Source organism: Marmota monax, unplaced genomic scaffold (assembly GCF_021218885.2).
Source record: "Marmota monax isolate L192 unplaced genomic scaffold, Marmota_monax_Labrador192_F-V1.1 WCK01_AAM20220418_F8-fsc00035, whole genome shotgun sequence".
Lineage (NCBI taxonomy): Eukaryota > Metazoa > Chordata > Mammalia > Rodentia > Sciuridae > Marmota > Marmota monax.
The window spans coordinates 11,081,581-11,101,311 of record NW_026691961.1 but is presented as its reverse complement, the minus strand read 5'-3'; the positions used below and the strand labels follow the sequence as shown (position 1 = coordinate 11,101,311).

General features: G+C 52.6%; 1 protein-coding gene across 3 annotated transcripts in view; it reads right to left on the bottom strand.

Moving 5' to 3' along the window:
- Positions 1 to 19,731, bottom strand: part of Mgrn1 (mahogunin ring finger 1) — a 44,407-nt gene that overhangs the window by 12,277 nt on the left and 12,399 nt on the right. For all 3 annotated transcript variants that reach the window (XM_046444482.2, XM_046444476.2, XM_046444480.2), the window contains exons 2-8: positions 12,782 to 12,900; positions 9,906 to 9,994; positions 9,245 to 9,391; positions 6,368 to 6,485; positions 3,222 to 3,288; positions 2,827 to 2,876; positions 1,137 to 1,184 (exon numbers count right to left, since the gene is read on the bottom strand). In XM_046444482.2, the coding sequence (XP_046300438.1) occupies positions 1,137 to 1,184; positions 2,827 to 2,876; positions 3,222 to 3,288; positions 6,368 to 6,485; positions 9,245 to 9,391; positions 9,906 to 9,994; positions 12,782 to 12,874 (612 nt within the window). In that variant the 5' untranslated portion in view covers positions 12,875 to 12,900. The remainder of the gene's footprint in view (positions 1 to 1,136; positions 1,185 to 2,826; positions 2,877 to 3,221; positions 3,289 to 6,367; positions 6,486 to 9,244; positions 9,392 to 9,905; positions 9,995 to 12,781; positions 12,901 to 19,731) is intronic.

The following is a 19,731-nucleotide window of genomic DNA, read 5'->3' as shown; positions in this document are numbered from 1 at the left end:
ACCTTCTAGAAGCTAATAAACCCCATTTCCACACTGTAAAGCAGGCCCTGGTACCTACACACTGCTAACTATAGCCTTGGAAAACAGACCCCAACCATGGCCCAAGTCTCAGGGTGGGCACAGTGGCACATGCCTGTAAAACCAGCACATTAGTAGGCTGAGGCAGGAGGATTAGGAGTTCAAAGCCAGCCTCAGCAACTTAGTGAGGCACTAAGCAACTCAGCGAGACCCTGTCTCTAAATAAAATATCAAAAGGGCTGGCAGGGGCTGGGGTTGTGGCTCGGTGGTAGAGCTCTTGCCTAGTGTGTGTGAGGCACTGGATTTGGTCCTCAGCACCACACAAAAATAAATAAAATAAAGGCATACTGTCCATCTACAACTAAAAAAGTTTTAAAAATAAAATAAAAATATATTTTAAAAAAGGGGTGTGGGGATGTGGCTCTGTGATTAAGCACCCTGGGGTTCGATCCCCAGTACAAAAAAAAAAAAGTGTCAGAATCAAGTCTCATGCAGCTCCGGTTAAGGGACCTCCCCTGCTCCACTAAATCCTCACAGTGCCTAAGTATGATGGGACCAGCATAGGACCACAGAATTAATGACCCCAAAGAGAAGCCACATTGGTCCACAGCATTTGATCTAGGATTCTCCATCTTCCTGTCAGGCGCTGATGGAGTCAGTCCAGGTCTCTGCCCGCTGTGGCCCATCTCTCGCAGTGTGTAAAGAAAGGAGGCTGCAGTCGCCCGTCTCCGCTCCCTCCACCCCTCCATCCAGAAGGTCTGCTGAGACTACTGCATCACAGGCCCCACGCTCAACTCCACCAGACTTAGGGCTATGGCAGTGGCCATGGGGTGGGGGTCATGGCTAGTGGCTGAGCCCTTGCCAGGCACACCTGAGGACTGGGTTCAATCCCAGCACCACCACCAAAAAAAAAAAAAAAGAATGGCTTTGGTAGGTGGTGAGTGTGCACACACCCCTCAAAAGACACGCATAACCCGAGTTCCTGGAGCAGAGAGCCCAGTAGTGGGGAACTCAAGGCCACTGTGGCCCAGGAAGAACCGCCCACAACCCCTGGATGGCAGCGAGCGCATGTGTGCACGCCTCTCAAGTCAAAGGGGCTGTGACAGCCCAACACTTACGATTTGCTTCTGCTTCAAAGGCTTCACGGAGAAGCTGCCGTCCATGTGCTGCAGGGGAAGACACAGGTTACCTGGCCAGCTGCAGGCCTCCCCGGCAACCCACATCCACAGCCAAGAACAAGACAGATGTGACCACCATGGAGCCAAGCCAAGACCTCCCAACTGCAGCCCTCAGGACTAGCTTCAAAGGTACCTGGATAACCTTCTAAAAATAGCCCCCTGGGCCCTGCCCTGCCCTACAGACCCCAACTCTCCCACATTGACCTCTCAGCCAAGGCCCAGTGATCACGCGCCTCCCCAACATCCAGAAAGCACTCAGACACCAGAATCAAGACAGGCTCTTGCTTTCAAAGGGCCTGGAATAGTCTGGAAGTCACACAGGCATAGGCACCCAGGACCACTGGGAGCACCAAAAGGACAAAGGGAACAATGAGATCCTCAGCATCCAGGGAGACACTCCCTTCAGCTTGGACAATGCTCATTAAGGCATCAGATCTGAGATCCTGAAACCACACTGATGACCACTTCCAAGCCAAGGAAGATGGCACTGTCCGACTGTCTGGTAAGGCTGGTGGTCCTTGCAGAAACGTCCACAGTGCAGGATTACAGCATTATGAGCTGTTCTTATTGGGTTCTAAACTGGAAGCTCAAAATGGAACATTTGCCCGAGATGGTTCTCTGCCTCGGCCAGAGAAGGCAGATGCATAAACAGCGTCCACCTCTTATGTAGAGGCTGAGCTCAGGAGCATGGCTAGCCAGCGAGCACTGGAGATGAAGGAGGCCAACCTCTGTCCAGGCACTCACATGGGCATCCTGTGCCCCTAGGCCCAGGAGGGCAGATCCAACCTCTCCATGGGATGAACAAGGCTGAGGGGTCCCCGGCCCAGCTGTGCAGAGCACCAGGGACCTTGGTATAGGGCCAGGTCACAGGAGCTGGGCTCTGCATAAAAGCAGGCAGGGGTTGCAGGGGCACTCATGAGGACCCAGAAGGGAGCAAGCCGTTCACAGGTGTGGTGGCAAAGCACAAGGGCCCCAGGCACTTGCTGAAACCCTCCAGAGTACTGACAAATATTCAAGGGCATGGAGGAGGGCGGGGTCTGCATGGTCATTATCAAACAAGAACACACCCTCTACCTGCAGGAACCATGCAGGCCAGATAGCAGAGGGCAGGTCCTGGTCCACCCTTCAGGCTCCAGAGCTTCACTAGGTGCTGTGCATGGAACCCAGCCCTGAGGCTAACCACAAACCACTGCTCTGTCTCACAGACATCAATCAAGTAAGGACAGAAGGGCTGCCCTGAGCCAGTCAGGATCAAGGCCTGCCCAGCCCAGTAGGGTCAGGGTAAATACAAGCCAGGCAGGAAGGGGCAGTGCATCAGCTGGGATGTGACAGGTACCAGGTGACACCTGAGGTACCCTGGGGCTGGTGGAAAATGGCCAGGGCAACAATTACTCCACATCCTAGTGGGAAGTGAGGGTTGGCCCTGCCACTCCAAATCCCTTTGAAAAGCCTGCCAATGAGACGCTCAGCCTCAGAACGAGTGTCCTGGTCGTCTCCATCTCCCTGCCCCAGCTCTGACCCTTGGCCCCCTGCACCAAGCCCTGATCCCCCAGTCAGGCTTCTGATTTCACAAGGCCATCCCAACCCCAGCTCCCAGGTCACTGGGGTCGGCAGCTGGGATGGCACTTACCTTTTCAAAGGCAGCCAGGAGCACGTGGGCATGGCCAGTCACTTCTACCACTGAAGCCAGGAGAAGGGAGACAGAAGAGAGGACAGAGCAGTCAGGGTCAAGTGCCCCCCACCCCCACCCCTGATGGTGCCCATTCCAACCAGCCCCCTTCCAGGTGTGCACCTGGAGACCTGCACCTGGCCCCACCCTTCTCTGCCAGGGGCTTTGCCGCTCCCCCAGCAGCTCCTGAGCCTCCTGTACTTGGAGCTCCCCATGTCCTGGGCCTGCACGTAGAGGCATGGACCACTGTCACCTCTGGAAGGACATCTCTCACTGACTTCAGGAAGCAGCCTCGTCCCTGCAGGACCCACATGCTAGGACAGGAGGAAGAGGAAAAGCCAACCAACCCCACTCACCATCTCCTTCGTCCACCACGGCCTGAATGACCACTGGAAACACGCCCCGGTCCAGGTCAAAGTTCAACTGAGGAGGAAAGGAGGCGAGAACTGTCAGGACTTCGGCCAGGGAGTCAGAGAAGAGTATGAGATCATGGGGTCATCCTCAGTGTCCCCAATTTCCTGATAGATGAAAGATGCAAAAGATGTGGCCCTGCCTACCAAGTCTCCATGACCCCCTCAGTGTCTGGCACAGAGGAGCAGCAGACACATGCATTTTTAAATTCATTCTCAATAAAGAGTGACCAAAGAATAGCAGTAAATACTCTAAACCCATTGGCCTGTGTATTTAGAATGACCAAACTACAAGGCACGTGCATCATATCACAATAAAACTGCTGAGAAACAGAAGAAAATAATGGGTGGAAACCTAATGGGGCCCACTGACAGCAGAGGCCTGCGGCCTCCAGTACCCCAAGAGCCAGCTTCCCTTAGCCAGGACTACCCACAGGGAGTAGGGGAAGGCCCGACAGTCAGCCTGCACCTGCCCCACAGGATGTCCCAGCAGAGCCGCTCCTGGGGGGGCACACTGCAATCCTGAGTCCAAAGGAGTCCAAGGCTATGTGAACCCTGAGTTCACACCCTGTAAAGAGAGACATTCAGGAACGTTCTGGCTGAGAAGCACCCGTAGAGCCCAAAGTGCAGGCCACACAGGTCTGTATTCCTTGCCAGTGTTCCCCCCGGGAAGCTGGCAGCAGAAGCCGAGCTTGGGAACGTGTTCCTGCCCAATGGCCCAGGATAACTTCCATCTTCAGCCCTTCTACCTCTCAGCCTCAGTTTCCTGTGCTGTGAAATGGGTCACTATAGCCCAACCACACAGGTTCAACACAGTGCAAGTGAAGTCCTCCCACAGGCCACACATGAGGACACAGCTGCGGAGTGAATGTTGATGCTATTTAAGAAACAGAGGGGAACACTTTTTCCTAAAATTCACTAACACAGGGAGCCTCCTACTGAAGATTCAGATGGGGAGAAAGGAATCACAGACCACAAGAGCAGCCAAGGTAGGGAACCCAGAGACACCAGGTACCCGGAGGTCTGCTGCCACCTGTGGGGGAGGCTGACTGCCCAGGCCACCCAACATGCTGACAGGCGATGACTCCATTTGAGCAGGTGGCCCAGCTGCCCCTGCCCCAGGCCACTAGCCTGCCTTAGCACATGGCTAACACAGGGTTCCCTGCATTGGAGGCTGAGCTCCCCACTAAACTGCCTGTCCATGTGAGAAACCCTGGGAAGGCAGCCCTCAGCTGGACAAACCCGTAACTGCCCCCAAGCCCACACAGGCCTGATCTCCACCTTGCTTCCAAGGGAGCCATGGCTCTGGCCACACGGAGCTGATGGGACATGGACAGATACATTCATGGACAGAGGCAACCAGGCAGAGACACAGGCGCCAGGAGCTGCTGTGGGAGGTGATAGGGTACTGGGGCCAGTTCACATCAGCAGGGACAGGCCCAGAGACAGCAGGTGCTGGCACAGGGCCACACTCAGGAGGTGGGTCCTCACTTGCTCACTGTGAACAAGCCTCAGTTTCCCTTCTGCAAGGGGACAGATGCCAGGCCTAATGCAGAGGTTCTGAGCAGGGCTGTGGACAGTAGGTTCAACCAGCAACAAGAGCCCAGGAGAAGCCTCTGATCAGGGAGGATTGGACCAGCCTCACAGGTGGCATAGAGTGAAAAGGAAAAGGAGTGGCAGTTGGCCAAAGAGGATGGCACAGGAAGAGGCTGGGCAGGGGCATCGTAGAAACAACTGCATATCTGAAAGCTGCAGGCCAGGAGTGGACATAGTCCAGGAGTGGACATGGTCACACACCCAGGCCCAGCCAGGCCGGCAGCTCCTGGGAAACTGGGCTGAGTCAAAGGGACCTTCCTTTCCGGGCTCCTGCCTTGCTCTGGGGTGACGAGCCATGACAGGAGGCCCCACGGGGAGCCTGTTTCAGTGCACAAGAGCTACTGTACCAGAGCTGCCCCATAGCAAGGCCCTTACAGGCTATGATTAAGCCCAGGAGAGGGGAGTTCAAAGGTCAGCAGCTGTTTGTTAAGGTGATGGAGCCAGAAAGAAGAACAGAGCTTTGTGGACAAGGCCCTGTGCTCACCCCTGGGCTGGAGTCCAGTCGAGTACCAGCACCTGGGGCTGAGGGGCCCTCGTGCTCCCAGGAGCCTCCATGCAACTTTTGTCTCTGTAACCTAAGTGCGCACAGCCACGCAGTGCTGGTGTCCAGGTGAGATCCAACCGTGGGGGAGCACAAGAGATCACCTTGGCCCTCTTCCCGCCTCCTGCTGGCCAACTGGAGCTTTCAGGCACTGTGCATGCCACCACAGGCTCCTCACAGCGAGACTGGCCACACTGTCCCCCCAGAAACTCCCACTGCCCCAAGCTCGGCACACAGCTGGGGGTCACCTACAAGACACTCCCAAATCCTGGGACCAGACATGATGGTGGCAGGACAGCCTTCCACCATCTGCACGAGTCTGAGAGACATTTAATTTTAAGGACAAGAGGTCTTTCTTAGGGAAAGTGGCCACCCAGAGAGAACAGAGCCAGACAGTGACCACTAGCAGGAGTCAGGTTGCAGTTCTCAGGCTCAAGCAGCCCTGGTGGGGGCCTCAAAGTCCCACCTCACAGAAGCCCTCAGACAAGGGTATCAGCAATCCCCAGGCCAGATGGTCACCAGGAAATAAGGCAAAGGTGAGGAGGAAGCCCAAAGGGGTGGGGCAGGAACACCAGCAGGGAAGCCACCAGAGCTGCTACCCACAAAGACCCTAGAGGAGACAGGCAGTGAGGCCAGGGGAAGATGTTCACAGCACGATTTAGAAACAAACCCAGGTGGAAGGGATGCCAGCCAGTGTCAACAGATGCACTGTTCCAGGACTATGCAGGGGGCACCATCTTCATGCCTCCCCGAAGTCCAGCAAGGGAACCTCCTCAACTGCTGCTCTTGGCTTGGCCTCCGCTCCCCCAGGCTGCAGACCTCGGCTACACCGAGATACCTGAGGTCCCCGGGAGTGTTCCACAGAGAATAGGGCCCAGCAGCCATTCCCAGTTCTCAGCGCCCACCGAGGTGTGGGAGAAGTGAGGGGAAGGGTGGGTCTCTGTGGGAGTATTACCTCATCATCCTTCCACTCGGAGAAGTCGATCTTGAAGGAAGGCAGAGAGAAGTGCTGGCTCACGCCTCTCTTGTAATGGACGGTCTCGGACTGCAGAAGAGGGCTCTTGGGGTTGTACCTGGGTAGCAGAGAGGGCGGGCTATCAAGGAGCCAGGGGTGCCAGGCTGCCTTCCCTCCCCGACAGCACACAGGGACTGCCCACTTGTCCTTTAGGGCTCCACCCTCTGGTGGGCAGGAGGCAGCCCACCTGGCCAGGCGGCCCCTGCCCCTCCCGAGGCTCCCCGGCCTCACTCTGCTCACTGTGCAGCTCTATCTAGTCACACCTGTCTAGTCACACACTCTTCCAGAGCCCACCCTGCCTGAGACCTCTGCCACCTTCCCAGACATGGGACACCTGGCCACTGGGTTTTGGTTTCTCCACGGTTTCCTGAATGAACAAGGATTGCAGAGCTCCTCCCCGCCCAGCACCCCGCCCTCCACCCAGAAGCTGCCAGTGTGTGGCTCTGAAATCACACACTCAGGTGCACGCTGGGTGCAGGTCTCCCCTAAATGTCCACCTACACTCCACCACCATCACACTGAAGGCGCCGGGTTCCCTGAAGCAGCCCAAAGTTTTGCCGCGGTTTTACTCCGAGTGGCTCGGAGGCCCTGGGGACACCAGGTGGTCTCCACTATCTTGCTACTCCTCCCAGCACTGCTTTAAGTACCACCTTCCTGCACAAGTCTCAGCCCCACAGAGTCCGTTCCCAGGGCAGTCTCCCAGGAGAGCATGTCTGGGTCCCAGGGCACATGCGCTTCCAATCCTGGTAGACCGGTGTCTCCCTCTCCTCGGCTCCTCTCTCCACCCTTGCCCATGCTCACTGCCCTGGGGGGTTCCCTGGGTCTCTGAAACAAAGGACACTCTTGAGGGCCTGGGAGGCTGGGGTAGGGCCTGACCTTGCCACCAGAGCCAGCAAGGGAGAGAACTCCACCGGGAGGCCCACCTGGGATGCAGTGGAAGGACTGGCCCAGGACACTGTTCAGGTGGACCTGGGCCTTCTCTTTGGACTGTGGGACCCTGGACCCACCCCTCTGAGTCTCGGGTTTCCTTGTCAAGAAGAGGGAAGGGGACAGGGAAGGCGTGGGAGGGCACCTGTCCTGCTATTTGGGACAGAGCTTTCTGGATGGCAGGTCCTGGGGATCTGGTTCTGGCGCCACTCAGCCAGCGCTCCAGGAGGGGAAGCAGGCCTTGTGCCAGGTCTCAGCAAGGGGGACTGGGCACTTCTGCTGCCACCTGGTCCCCAGGGACAGGGCTCAGGGCAGCTGTGTGGGCCACACCAGCCACGCCTGGACGGTCATCCTTGGCTTTCCCAGCTCTTGTGATGGCAGCAGGACCCTCTCCTCAAGCACATTCACAGAATGTGACAGCACAGAGCTGGGAGGGCTGGGGAGTGTGGGGAGGCCTACCACTCACCACACCAGGCCCATCTGTCCTTGGCAGCCCTGGGTACTCCCCAGACTCTGGCTCCTCTGCTGTGGTGGCTAAGCCTAAGGACAACTCAGGAGCCACAATCTCCCAGCCATCAGAATGTATCACACAGGAGGCACCAGGGCCCCGAACATCCTGCTGGCTCTCTGGTTGCAGCAGGTCACCATGCGTGCCCCAGGCCTCATGGGGTGTGAGGAGAGGAGAGGGAGCTGGCACTGCCATCCAGATACTCCTGCACCTCCAAATCTCCTGCTGATGATAAGTATGTACTCAGGCATCACTAGGAGTCACTAGAAGAAGAACCAAGTGTTGGGGTCAAAGTGGAGCCTCAAGGTGAACGGTCTGGAAAAAGGCACCTCTTTCCCCTGGAAAGCTGCCCAGGGAGACTGCTGGCTGCCCGGAGCCCAGGCCCCAAGTCCCTGGGGGAAAGAAGGGTGTCCAAGTCCTTGCCTGACAGAGCACTCCTGCTGAGCTCACGACGGGCTGCTTACGGCACCCGTGGGCATGAGGGATAGTGCATGGGGGACCCTAGACTTAAGGGAGCAGCTCAGCCACCCTCATTCCCAGAAAGAGTGAGCCTCAAGCCCAAGGTCTGAGACCCCACTCTGTGCCCAATCCAAACCTGGCCTTATCGGGTCTTCCCTGAGGTGTCAGCATGTTTCTGCCTGTCCACAAGGTCACTAAGGCCCAGGGTGGCCTTGCAGGCTGGGGCCACTCTGCCACAGCTGCAGTTAAGTTGCAGGTTGCAAATCCCTGGGACCAGCAGAACTCTTACTTTAAAACAAAAATCCCCGAAAGTTCAAATTTGTCATTGTGACATGATAAAAAATATATATTTGGACCAGTGCAGTAGGGCACACCTATAATCCCAACATCTGGGATGCTGAGGCAGGAAGATGGCAAGTGGCCAGCCTCAGCAACTTAGGGAGACCCTGTCTCAAAAAATAAAAAGTGCTGGGATGTGGCTCAGTCATTAAGCTCTCCTGGGTTCAATCCCTGGTACCAAAAATATATATATGTCTATGTACCTGGTCTCTGCCCAGGTTCCCAGCTTGGAGTTCTCCCTCCCTTGGAACCTGCTGGGTGACAGAGAGTCTTTGTTCTAAGGAGGTGACTCTGGGTGGGCTCCTGGAGGCAGCTGGTCACCAGAAAGACCAAGCCTGACCAGAGTCTGGACTTTCATTCCCACTCCAGGAGGCAGAGAGGTTGTGTCCTGCACTCATTAGTAACCTCCAGGTACCAAAACAGGTCTGAGGCGCAGCGCAGGAGTGGAGCCTGCCTAAGGCCTCACCAAAGGAAGGAAGCAAACAAAACGTAACCAAGTGCTGAGAGCACAGGGGACGCCCACAGATACCCCTGTGGTCAGTAAGAGACGAGGCCATGTGGGTCAGCTGCACCCAGGGACTCACACTGCCATGCCATTCAGGAACTCCTCCACGGCCTGGCAGTAGATGGTGATGGCCACACGGGAGTCGGCATCAAAGGTGAACTCCAGGCTGTACAGCACGCGGGGCTTCTCACCGTCCTCAGCAGGGCTGTCGGCGTCGTCTTTGTACCTACCCAAGGGGCAGAGGGAGGGAGCGCAGGGTCAGCTGCTTGGACATGTCTGTTCCTGCTGCACTTGTGGAGGCCACCCCTGGCGGGATGCTGGGACCCAACAACCAGGCTCTACTTCCCTTTCTTCCTGCCCCGGAAACAGGGACCATCTCTTGGCTAGAGACAGCCCAGATACCTTGGGACCTCAAGTAGCGTCTGGACCTGCATCGTCTGGAGCTGGGTAACAACTGACTGTGGGGTGCCCTGTACACGGTGGAAACTGAGCAGCCTCCCTGATCGCCACCCATCAAATGCCAGTGGCACTCAGCCTCAGGTGTCTCCAGACACTGCCCCTGGTCCCCAAGAGACGGCGGCAGGGGGGTACAGGCAGCTGTCTTAAAGGATCAAGTTCCTACAAACTCTTGTTTGTGCCCCCTCACTCCACATAGAGGATGGAACCTGGCCCACCCAGCACCCTCCTCTTCCCAAGCCACAGGCCTAGGATGCCAGCCAGCAGGCAGGACGACAGCTTACCTCACAAGCCGGAGGGAGTCTTTGCGTATGTTCACCAGGCTCCTCAGCGTCTTCACCGGCTCATGGGGGGCAGGAGTGACGTAGGGGAACTAGGAGAGAAAACCCACAGTAATCCCAGGTGAGTCCCTGGGGAGGGCACAGGACAGGAGCAGGAGTCCCGGCTCCAACAGGCTCCTGGGCTCTGGTCTCTGAAGGGCTGTGCCAGACCCTGGCTTGTCACTTTTGTCACTCTTGTTTACCCTGAAGGAAACCACAGTCACACAACCAGCACTCAGGCTAAGCCTGGCACTGCCCCAAGTGACCTGGGTACTTAGGAAAGACCTTCAGCAACTCGACCTGGCCAGATGGATCCCCAGGGGAGGCCACCAAGGCTGGGCTCTCAGGCTTCACTCCTGCAGGACATGAAGAAGGTAGCAGACCACAACACCTGAGCACAGACATAGGTGCATGTGAGGCCGGTGGAGTTGGAACCGCAGGCACGATGCTGCCCTGGGGAAACACGGAGGCACACACGCACTCCATGCTACTTTAACAACTGAGGAAGCATCCACAGTGGTCTCAAAAAAGTAAAGTTAAAACACATCTGCAGGAGGCCTGCATGAGCCCAGCCTGGGCAGGAGCTCCTGTTATGCCTGCAGGTCCCACAGATAGGAGGGCAGCACTCGGCCCTGCCCTTCACCTGCAAGGCATCCCATGACCAAGGTTTCACATCAACCAGATGCTGTGTTTCTAAAGCAGTCTGGAGAGCCCTGGTCTAGAGGATGCACGCCAGGCCCCAGGCATGCCCAGGAGGCAGCAGCCTTAGGGGGACAGGGTTCAGGGTCTTGCCTGGCCCTTCTCCATCATTTAAAAACTCAGACTCAGCTGGGCACAGTAATGCATGCCTGTAATCCCAGCAGCTGGGCAGGCTGCGGGGGTAGGACGATTGCAAGCTCAAGGCCAGTCTCAGCAATTCAGCAAGGCCCTAAGCAACTCAGCAAGACCCTGTCTCCATATAAAAAATAAAAAAAGGGGCTGGGGCTGGGGCTCAGTGGCAGACCGCTTACCTAGCACGTGTGAGGCACTGGGTTCCATCCTTAGCACAACGTACAAAAATAAGCAAATAAAATAAAGGCAAGCTGTCCATCTACAACTGTGAAAACAATTTTTTTTTTTTTAATTTTTAAAACATAAAAAGGGCTGGGGATATAGCTCAGTGGTAAATTGTCCTTGGGTTCAATACCCAGTAAGCAAACCATTTTTTGTTTTGGTACTGGGGACTGAACCCAGGGGCAACTTAACCACTGAGCCACATATCCTCGGTCCTTTTTAAAGATTTATTTATTTTGAAACAGGGTCTCCCTAAGTTGCTTAGCTAAGTTGCTCAGGCTGACCTTGAACTTGGGATCCTTCTGCCTCAGCCCTCGGAATCATTGGGGTTATAGGTATGTGCCACCACTCTTGGCCCTGTAACCAAACCACACCAAGCAAACAGACAAAAACCTGGGCTCAGGTATTTCCTTCCTAGTCATCACACCCAGGCCTGCCCAGCCTCACGGCCTTGACCATCTCAGTTAGCCCTCTGCCTCCCAAGGACTCCTTCTTGTACACCCTCAGAACTGCTGCCCCAACGCAGCTTTTCCCAGAGTTTCCACGTGAGCCAACGGCTCCTGGCTCCTTGCACCTTCCTTGGCTCCACCCTCTGTCCTCAGAGATTTCCACAACACACCAGGATGCCTCTCTTGCCCCAGGAGGACCTTCCCTCATTTCCTGAGGGTTTGCTGCAACACCCACCTGCCCTCCTTGCCACTGGCCCCTGGACACCTACACCCATTCACCTCCTGTGCCCAAGTCAGCCTACAGAGCCCTGCTGGACTCCCAGATGCACCGCCTGTCAGGAGCCTGGTCCAGGCCACTCCAGTGCCCCTGCCACCCTGCTCTTCCTAGGGGACTCTGTCCCACCCATTACAACTCAACTCAGCTATGGCCTCCGCAGCAGGCCCTCCCCTCCCGTCACACACACTCTCTCTCTCTTTTTTTCTTTTTTTAATATTTTTTAGTTGTATGGACACGATATCTTTATTTTATTTATTTATTTATTTTTATGCTGAGGATCAAACCCAGTGCCTCACACATGCTAGGCAAGCGCTCTGCCACGGAGACACCCATCACTCTCTCTTCTGACCACCCTTTGGTCCAATGTTTTTTCTTCTCCTCCTCCTTCCCCTCCTTTCCTTCTTTTTTTGTACTCAGATTGAATTCAGGAGCACTTATCCACAGAACCACATCTCCAGCCCTTATTTTTTATTTTGAGACAAGGTCTCACTAAGTTGCTTCGGGTCTTGCTAAATTACTCAGGCTGTCCTTGAACTTGGGATCCTCCTGCCTCAACCTCCTGAGCTAATAGGATTACAGATGTGTACCACTGCGCTGCAAATCAAATGTTCTCTTCTTTATGATCTGGAACACACCCACACTAGGGAACAGGGGAAGGATCTGACTTCTGCCCCCAGCCCCAAAAGACCCCTAGGCACACAACAGGTGCCACGTGTGTGCACAGCTACATACATGCACTTCTCTGCTGCCTAGTGAGAAATATCTAGAAGCCATATTCCCTTCTTGGGATCATATCTCTTGCGTGCTATTCTACGGAATGGGGTTGCTGAACACCTCCCCATTGAATACCAGTTCAATAATGGCTGCTCATCCTACAGGGACCCACCCGGCTGGCTGACCTCCTGAAGTAGTGTAGGGATGCACCCCATCACCCACACCCCACTTCATTCAGCTGTAGCCTCGCAGGAACTCTGCCCACTTGGGGTGACTCAGTGCTTGCTCATCCTCACAGCAGGGCCGCCCACCCCACGGCCATAAGAGCCAGTCCCACTGGGATCTACCTGGACTGGGCGGCTGCCCAGGAAGTTCAAATCCATGTTCTCTCCAAAAAGGTAGCCTTCAGGGTGGGGGGTGTCAAATTTCTCACCTCCCATGAAGAAGTGTGAGGCAAAGTAGTTTCCTGTTTAAAAAAGGAAACAAGAGTTGCAGTTTATGAGGCTCAAGAAGCCTGGCCCTGGGGAAGGATCCATCCTGAGGAAGCCAGTGTGCCTGGCCCACAGCCATCCTCCAGCCTCACTCCTTCCAAGGCTGCCCACCAGCCTCTGGCCCCTCCGCTCCAGGCCCACCAGCCATTCTAAACTCCCACATGGGTTCCTTCTGTAGTGGACCGAGCGCTGTATACCTGGCAAGGACACGCCCAGGCAACACCCTACCCTTGCGCGTGACCTCGTTTAGAAACAGTCTCTGCAGACACAGGCAGCAAGTGAGGATGAGGTCCTAACTAGGTTGGGATGATCCTCAGTCCAGTGCCTGTTCTGCTCCAGGAGAAAGGAGAGGTGTGGACAAAGAAGCACACAAATGTGACGACAGGGCAGGGATTAAAGGGACAGAAGCCCAGGAGGACCTAATAGGAGGGTCCAGGTGACCTCGGGGCCTCTGAATCGGGGGATGCTCAGATAGTGCATCCCTGGGCTCATGAGCAGCAGGGACTTCTATATCCAGGAGCCCATATGGGTCCTTCCTGGGGCCCCCAGGGAGAATTCTGTGGCCCTCAAGTAACCAGGGGCACCTTGAGGGATATGTGCCCTTCCTGAGAACTGTAGCCTGTTATGGGAGTCATGACCACAAAGGCTGGCCAGGCCTGAGTGATGAGGCCACAGCTCCTCCCCAGCAACCGCAGGAAGGGGCCTAACCTCAACTCAGCCCTAGGCCACACAGACCAGGAATTGAGACAAGTGCAGCCCAACACAAAGAATAGAATAGTGGTGCTCGGTTAACCAAACACGACCCCTGGATTTTGTGGACCACCACCCAGTGTTCCACAAAACAGGTCAGCACACAATGAGCCATGTGGAAAAAAAGACCCTTTCCAGCAAGGCCTTCCTGGGCTATTCCTCTTCAGTTTGTGACCTCCAGTCTGGCATGGTGGTGGCACGCCTGTAATCCCAGTGGCTCGGGAAGCTGAGACAGGAGGACCTCAAATTCAAAGCCAGTCTCAGCAATTCAGCAGGGCCCTATGCAATTTAGTGAGCCCCTGTCTCAAAATAAAAAATAGAAAGGGTTGGGGAGATGGCTCAGGAGTAAAATATCCCTGGGTTGAACCCCCATTACCCAAAATAAATAAATGTATGTCTGCAGGCTGCACCCTGAATCTGCTTGGCGCGCACTGCTTGGCTAGTACTCTCCCTCCACAAGCTCGCTGCCTCGCCCCACACATTCTGATACCCCAGGGGCTCCAAAGTCAGGGTAGTTTTAGGCCTTCTGCTCTTCAGCAGAACAAATGCTACAAACTCATATCTCTGGATCAAGATGCAATAGGCAATTACTACTTCTTTTTTTTTAACAACTTTATAAAGAACAATACATTGTCTTTATTTTATTTTTTTTAAAGAGAGAGAGAGAGAGACAGAATTTTTTAATATTTATTTTTTAGTTTTCGGCAGACACAACATCTTTGCTTGTATGTGGTGCTAAGGATCGAACCCAGGCCGCACGCATGCCAGGCGAGCGCGCTACTGCTTGAGCCACATCCCCAGCCCCCAATTACTACTTCTTGTTTGCTTTAAGTATTTTTTATGAGTTGTGTACATCTAACATACATTACTTGCAAACAACAAACTATTTTTAAAAGATCTGGACCTGAGCCAGTGGTACATGCCTGTAATCCCAGCAGCTCAGGAGGCTGAGGCATGAGGATTGTGAGTTCAAACCCAGCTTCAGCAACAGTGAGGCGCTAAGAAACTCAGCAAGACCTTGACTCTAAATAAAATACCAAAAAGGGCTAGGGATGTGACTTAGTGATTGAGTGCCCCTGAGTTCAATCCCAGTACCCCCTACCCTGACAAAAAAGATCTGAGACCTGGGACAGGAGGATTGTTGGCAGTGGTTACAATAATACAGAATTGGAACCACTTTCCAGGATAAGAAGGATGGAGGTCACCTGAAGTACAAGACACAAACAGAAGCATCCAGAAGGGGAAGGGCCTGATCTCGCGCTGTTGGCTGGTATACCCTCACTGTTTTTGTTTTCTACCTGTTTTTATTGGTGCATTGTAGTCGCACATACCAATGGGATTCATCATTACATATTCACACATGCCACATGAAATTTGGCCAACATCATGCCCCAGCACGTCTCCCTCTTTACCACCCCCCGACCCTGGTCCCTTTCCTATTTTTTTTTAACTTTTTTTTTTTTAGTTGTAGTTGACACAATACCTTTATTTATTTTTATGTGGTGCTGAGGATCAAACCCAGGGCCTCACACGTGCTAGGTGCGTGCTCTACCGCTGAGCCCCAGCCCCACTTTCCTCTTTCAATCTCCCTTTGATTCTCATGAGATCTCCGGCCCCCACGCCCATCTTTTCCTTTTTTCTCTCCAGCTTCCACGTGAGTGAAGACACATGACTCTCTCTAGTTCCATCCATTTTCTTACAAATGACATAATTTCATTTTTTCTTTACAGCTGAATGAAACTCCATTATGTTTGTGTGAATGTGTATCTCCCCCTTTTTTTTTGGGGGGGGGTATCATGATTGAAACCAAGGTTAGCCACTGAGCCGCACCCCCAGCCCTTTTTATTTTTTGAGACAGGGTCTCCTTAGGTTGCTTACAACCACACTAAATTGTTGAGGCTGGCTTCAAAACTGCAACCCTCCTTGCTCAGCCTCCAGAGCCACTGGGATTACATGCCTGGCTATATCACATTCTCTTTATCCATTCATCTGCTAACAGACACCTACTCTGGTTCCATAGTTTGGCTATTGTGAATTGTGCTGCTATAAACATGGGTGTGTGTATCACTGTAGTATACAATGATCTCAATTCTTTAGGATAAAACTGAGGAGTGGTATAGCTGGGTCATATGGTAGTTCCATATGTTGTCTTTTGAGGAGCTTCCAAATTGACTTCTATAGTAGTTGTATTGATTTTCAGTCCCACCAACAGTGTAAAAGTGTTTCTTTTTCTCCACATCCTCTCCAGCATTTATCATTGTTTGCATTTTTTAAATATATTTTTTTGGTTGTTAATGGACCTTTATATTTATTTGTATGTGGTGCTGAGAATCGAACCCAGTGCCTCACACATGCTAAGCAAGGGCTCCACCACTGAGTCACAACCCCAGCCCCTTCATTGTTTGAATTTTGATGACTGCCATTCTGACTGGAGTGAGATGAAATCTCAGTGTAGTTTTTTTGTTGTTGTTGTTTTGGTTTTTTGGTACCAGGGATTGAACTCAGGGGCACTCAACCACTGAGCCACATCCCCAGCCCTATTTTGTATTTTAGAGACAGAGTCTCACTGATTTGCTTAGTGCCTTGCTTTTGCTGGCACCATCCTCCTGAGCTGCTGGGATTACAGGCGTGCACCCGCAACCCGCCTCAATGTAGTTTTGATTTACATTTCCCTAACTGCTAAGGATGTTGAACATTTTTTCATGTATTTGTTGACCATTTGTATTTCTTCTTTTGAAAAGTGTCTAGTTCATTCTCCCATTTATTAACTGGGTTATCTGAATTTTTGAGGTAGTTTTTTTTTTTAATATTCTATGTATTAATCCTCTGACAGAAAAGTACCTACCAAAGATTTTTCCCCCATTCTGTGGGTTCTCTCTTCACATTCCTAATGTTTCCTTTGCTGTACAGAAGCTTCTCAATTTGATGTCATTGAATTTCTTAACTCTTGGCATTATTTCCTGAGCTGTAGGGTCCTTCAATTTGTTTTGGGTTTTTTTGTTTGTTTGTTTTTGGTACCAGGGATTGAACCCAGGGATGCTTAGCCACCAAGCCACATCCCCAGCCCTTTTTTGTAATTTTATTAGAGACAGGGTCTCACTGAGTTGCTGAAGCTGGGTTTGAACTCACGATCCTCCTGCCTCAGCCTCCCAAGTCGCTGGGATTACAGGGTGTGCCACCGCACCCAGCTTTCGACTTGTTTTGATACTAGGTCTATATCAGGATTTTTGCCAAGTAACTTGGAATTAGATGCTATGGATTATCAAAACCTTGTTAATTCTCATTTACTTGTTTATGGGATCAAGGTTTCTCTACATAAAAAATAGTACTAGGGGACACGGCGGTGCATGCCTGTAATCCCAGTTACTTGGGAGGCTGAGGCAGGAAGAAGCCAGCCTGGACAATTTGGACAGATTCTGTCTCAAAATGAAAACCAAAAAAGGCTGGGCCTGTTACCTTGGAGATGGAGTCTTGCCTTAGCAAGTGCAAGGCTCTGGATCCAATCCCCAGAACGCAGAAAGAAGAAAAAGAGCTAGAATTGATGCTGAAATGTGTACTGTTCCAGAACTAGGTTATATTTAACTGTCAGGACATGAATGAACTGAATTAACCATGGGGGGAAGTAGCCCAACCACTTCAGAAATATGTTGTCAACATATTTTGGCATTTTTGCTTGCTATTGGTAAAAATGGTAGCTATTTGTGTTAATCGGTTGGGAATTTGTAACAGCCACTGAAGCTATAAGTTAAATTCTCTCAGAGCATTATTGATTTTTTCAGATTCTAATAACAATTTAAGTACACATCTAGGTTGCAGAAATGCACAGTATAATCAATAAGACTTTCAAGCATTAATTTAAAAAAAAAAAAAAGTCCCATCCCATCCTTGTCAATAGGGAAGTGCACAGTGGCAGGGGCCATCACAGGCTGGGACCACCTTGCTCACCAGCTGGGACTGAGCCAGGACTGCACGCATCCAGAGCTGACACGGGACGGCACAGGCCTGCAGCTGCTGACAGACAAGGAGGAAGGGGACCCATGTCACAGAGCATCCTGGAGCTCACGGGTGGACACCCACACATGCAGAAAGAAGGCAAGGAAGGTCACACCCAGGGCCAGGGAGACGTGATGGGCGCTGGGGAACTGCTATCCCTTTATTTTTCCCCAAGAAAGTAGATAAACAAATATAAAAAGTGTTAACTGTGAATTATGCATTAAGTTAATTATGCATTTGTTACATTATTCTCTGTGTTGCTTTTATCTTTCAGTGCTGGGAAGTGGACCCAGAACCTCAACACACATTAGGCAGGCACTTGACCACTGAACTGCTTCCCCAGCTCTTTTTGAGCAGGATCCTGCTACATTGCTGAGGCTGCCCTTGAACTTGCAATCCTCCTGCCTCAGCCACTGGAGTAGTTGGGATTACAGGAGTGCACCACTGGGCCCAGCTTATATTTTTGTATGATCACTTTTTTTTTACTTGTTCTTTTTAGTTATGACAGTAGAATGTATTTTGTCATATCACACATACATGGAGTATAACTTCCCACTCTTGTGGTTGTTCATGGTATGGAGTTACACTGAAGGTGTATTCATAAATGAACACAGGAAAGTCATGTCCATTCATTCTACTGTCTTTCCTGTTCCCATCCGCCCCTTCTCCCCTCCAATTTGGTGAACCTCCCCCTTCCATTGTGAGTCAGCATCTTCATATCAGAGAGAACATTAGGCCATTTGTTTTTTGGGATTAGCTTATTTCACTTAGCATGATAATTCTCTGTTTCATCCATTTACCAGCAAATGCCATAATTTATTTCTTCTTTATGACTGAGTAATATTCCATTGTGCACATGTACCACTGCTCATATTTTTTTAAAAGGGAATTTCTAAGGAAGGAATGTGTGCATGGGGAAACTGGTAGCAGTTCCTGGAAGGATCTGTATGTATGTATGGGTATAAACAGAAACACACACATGCATGTGCACTGTGTGTGCACATGCCCGTGTGTTAAACATGTCTGCACGTATGTCTGCATGTGCACACACACACACACACACACCTCAGGACTAAGAGGAGGCGGCAGAGCTGCCAGGAGGGAGGGAGAAAAAAGGAAAAGGAGGTGAGGGTGAGAAATAAGAAGGAAGATGTGACAGATGCCGAAGGCCACAGGCACTGGCTCCCCACAGCTGCTCCGGTGGGCGTGAGCTGGGGCGGGCGTGAGCTGGGGCTCTCCAACAGCCCTGCTTCCCACTCAGAAAACTGAGCACAGAAGTTTGATCTGGGGCTCAACCCTGTGGACTCTAGTGGCCAGAGGAGCCACTGCCAATCACAATGGGCAGCTGTTCATCCACAAAGAGCTACATGAAGGTCTTTCCTATGAGAACAGTTGGAAACCCTTCTCTGGCCACAGCTATGAGGCAGACGCTCCTGGAGCCCAGAGCCTGGGGGCAGTCCTTAAACACCTTGGCTGGAAGAGCTTCACCGTCTCCCCATCTGCCCTGTCACTGGGACTCAAGCTCAGATGGTCCATCTCCTCCCTGCCTGAGGATGCAGACTCTGTTCCTATTTACAGGCACTAGATGACCTGGACAGTGAGAAGGTGAATGGCCACAGATGTCACCCTAACCTTCCACTACCCAGTTTTCATTATATCCAGTTTACCAGAGGCCTGAGCTTGGGACGCACCAGCTCAGAGATTCCTGGTCTGGACTCTTGAGGAGCATTTGTACCCAAATTCATGTGGGACACCTCAACAGCCACAAGACAGCAGATGTGGAAGGTCACTGAGCATCTTGGTGCTGGGACATACTGGCCCCAAGGCCCAAGAGCCAAGAGCCACCTGTCGCACAATGTGGGTTCCAAGTGTCTGACCCACCTAGGCTGCCACACACTTGCTGTGCCTGCCCCTGTGCTGGTCACTGCCCCAGGCGCTAGTCCCTGCAGCCGGTGCTAGCCACAGCTCTGCGCTCAGCCTCCCCTGCTACTGTGGCCTTAAGACTCAACCTCAGGAAAAGCAACCCTGACCACCTGTAGGCCAGCTGCACGGTGGCTGTCAAA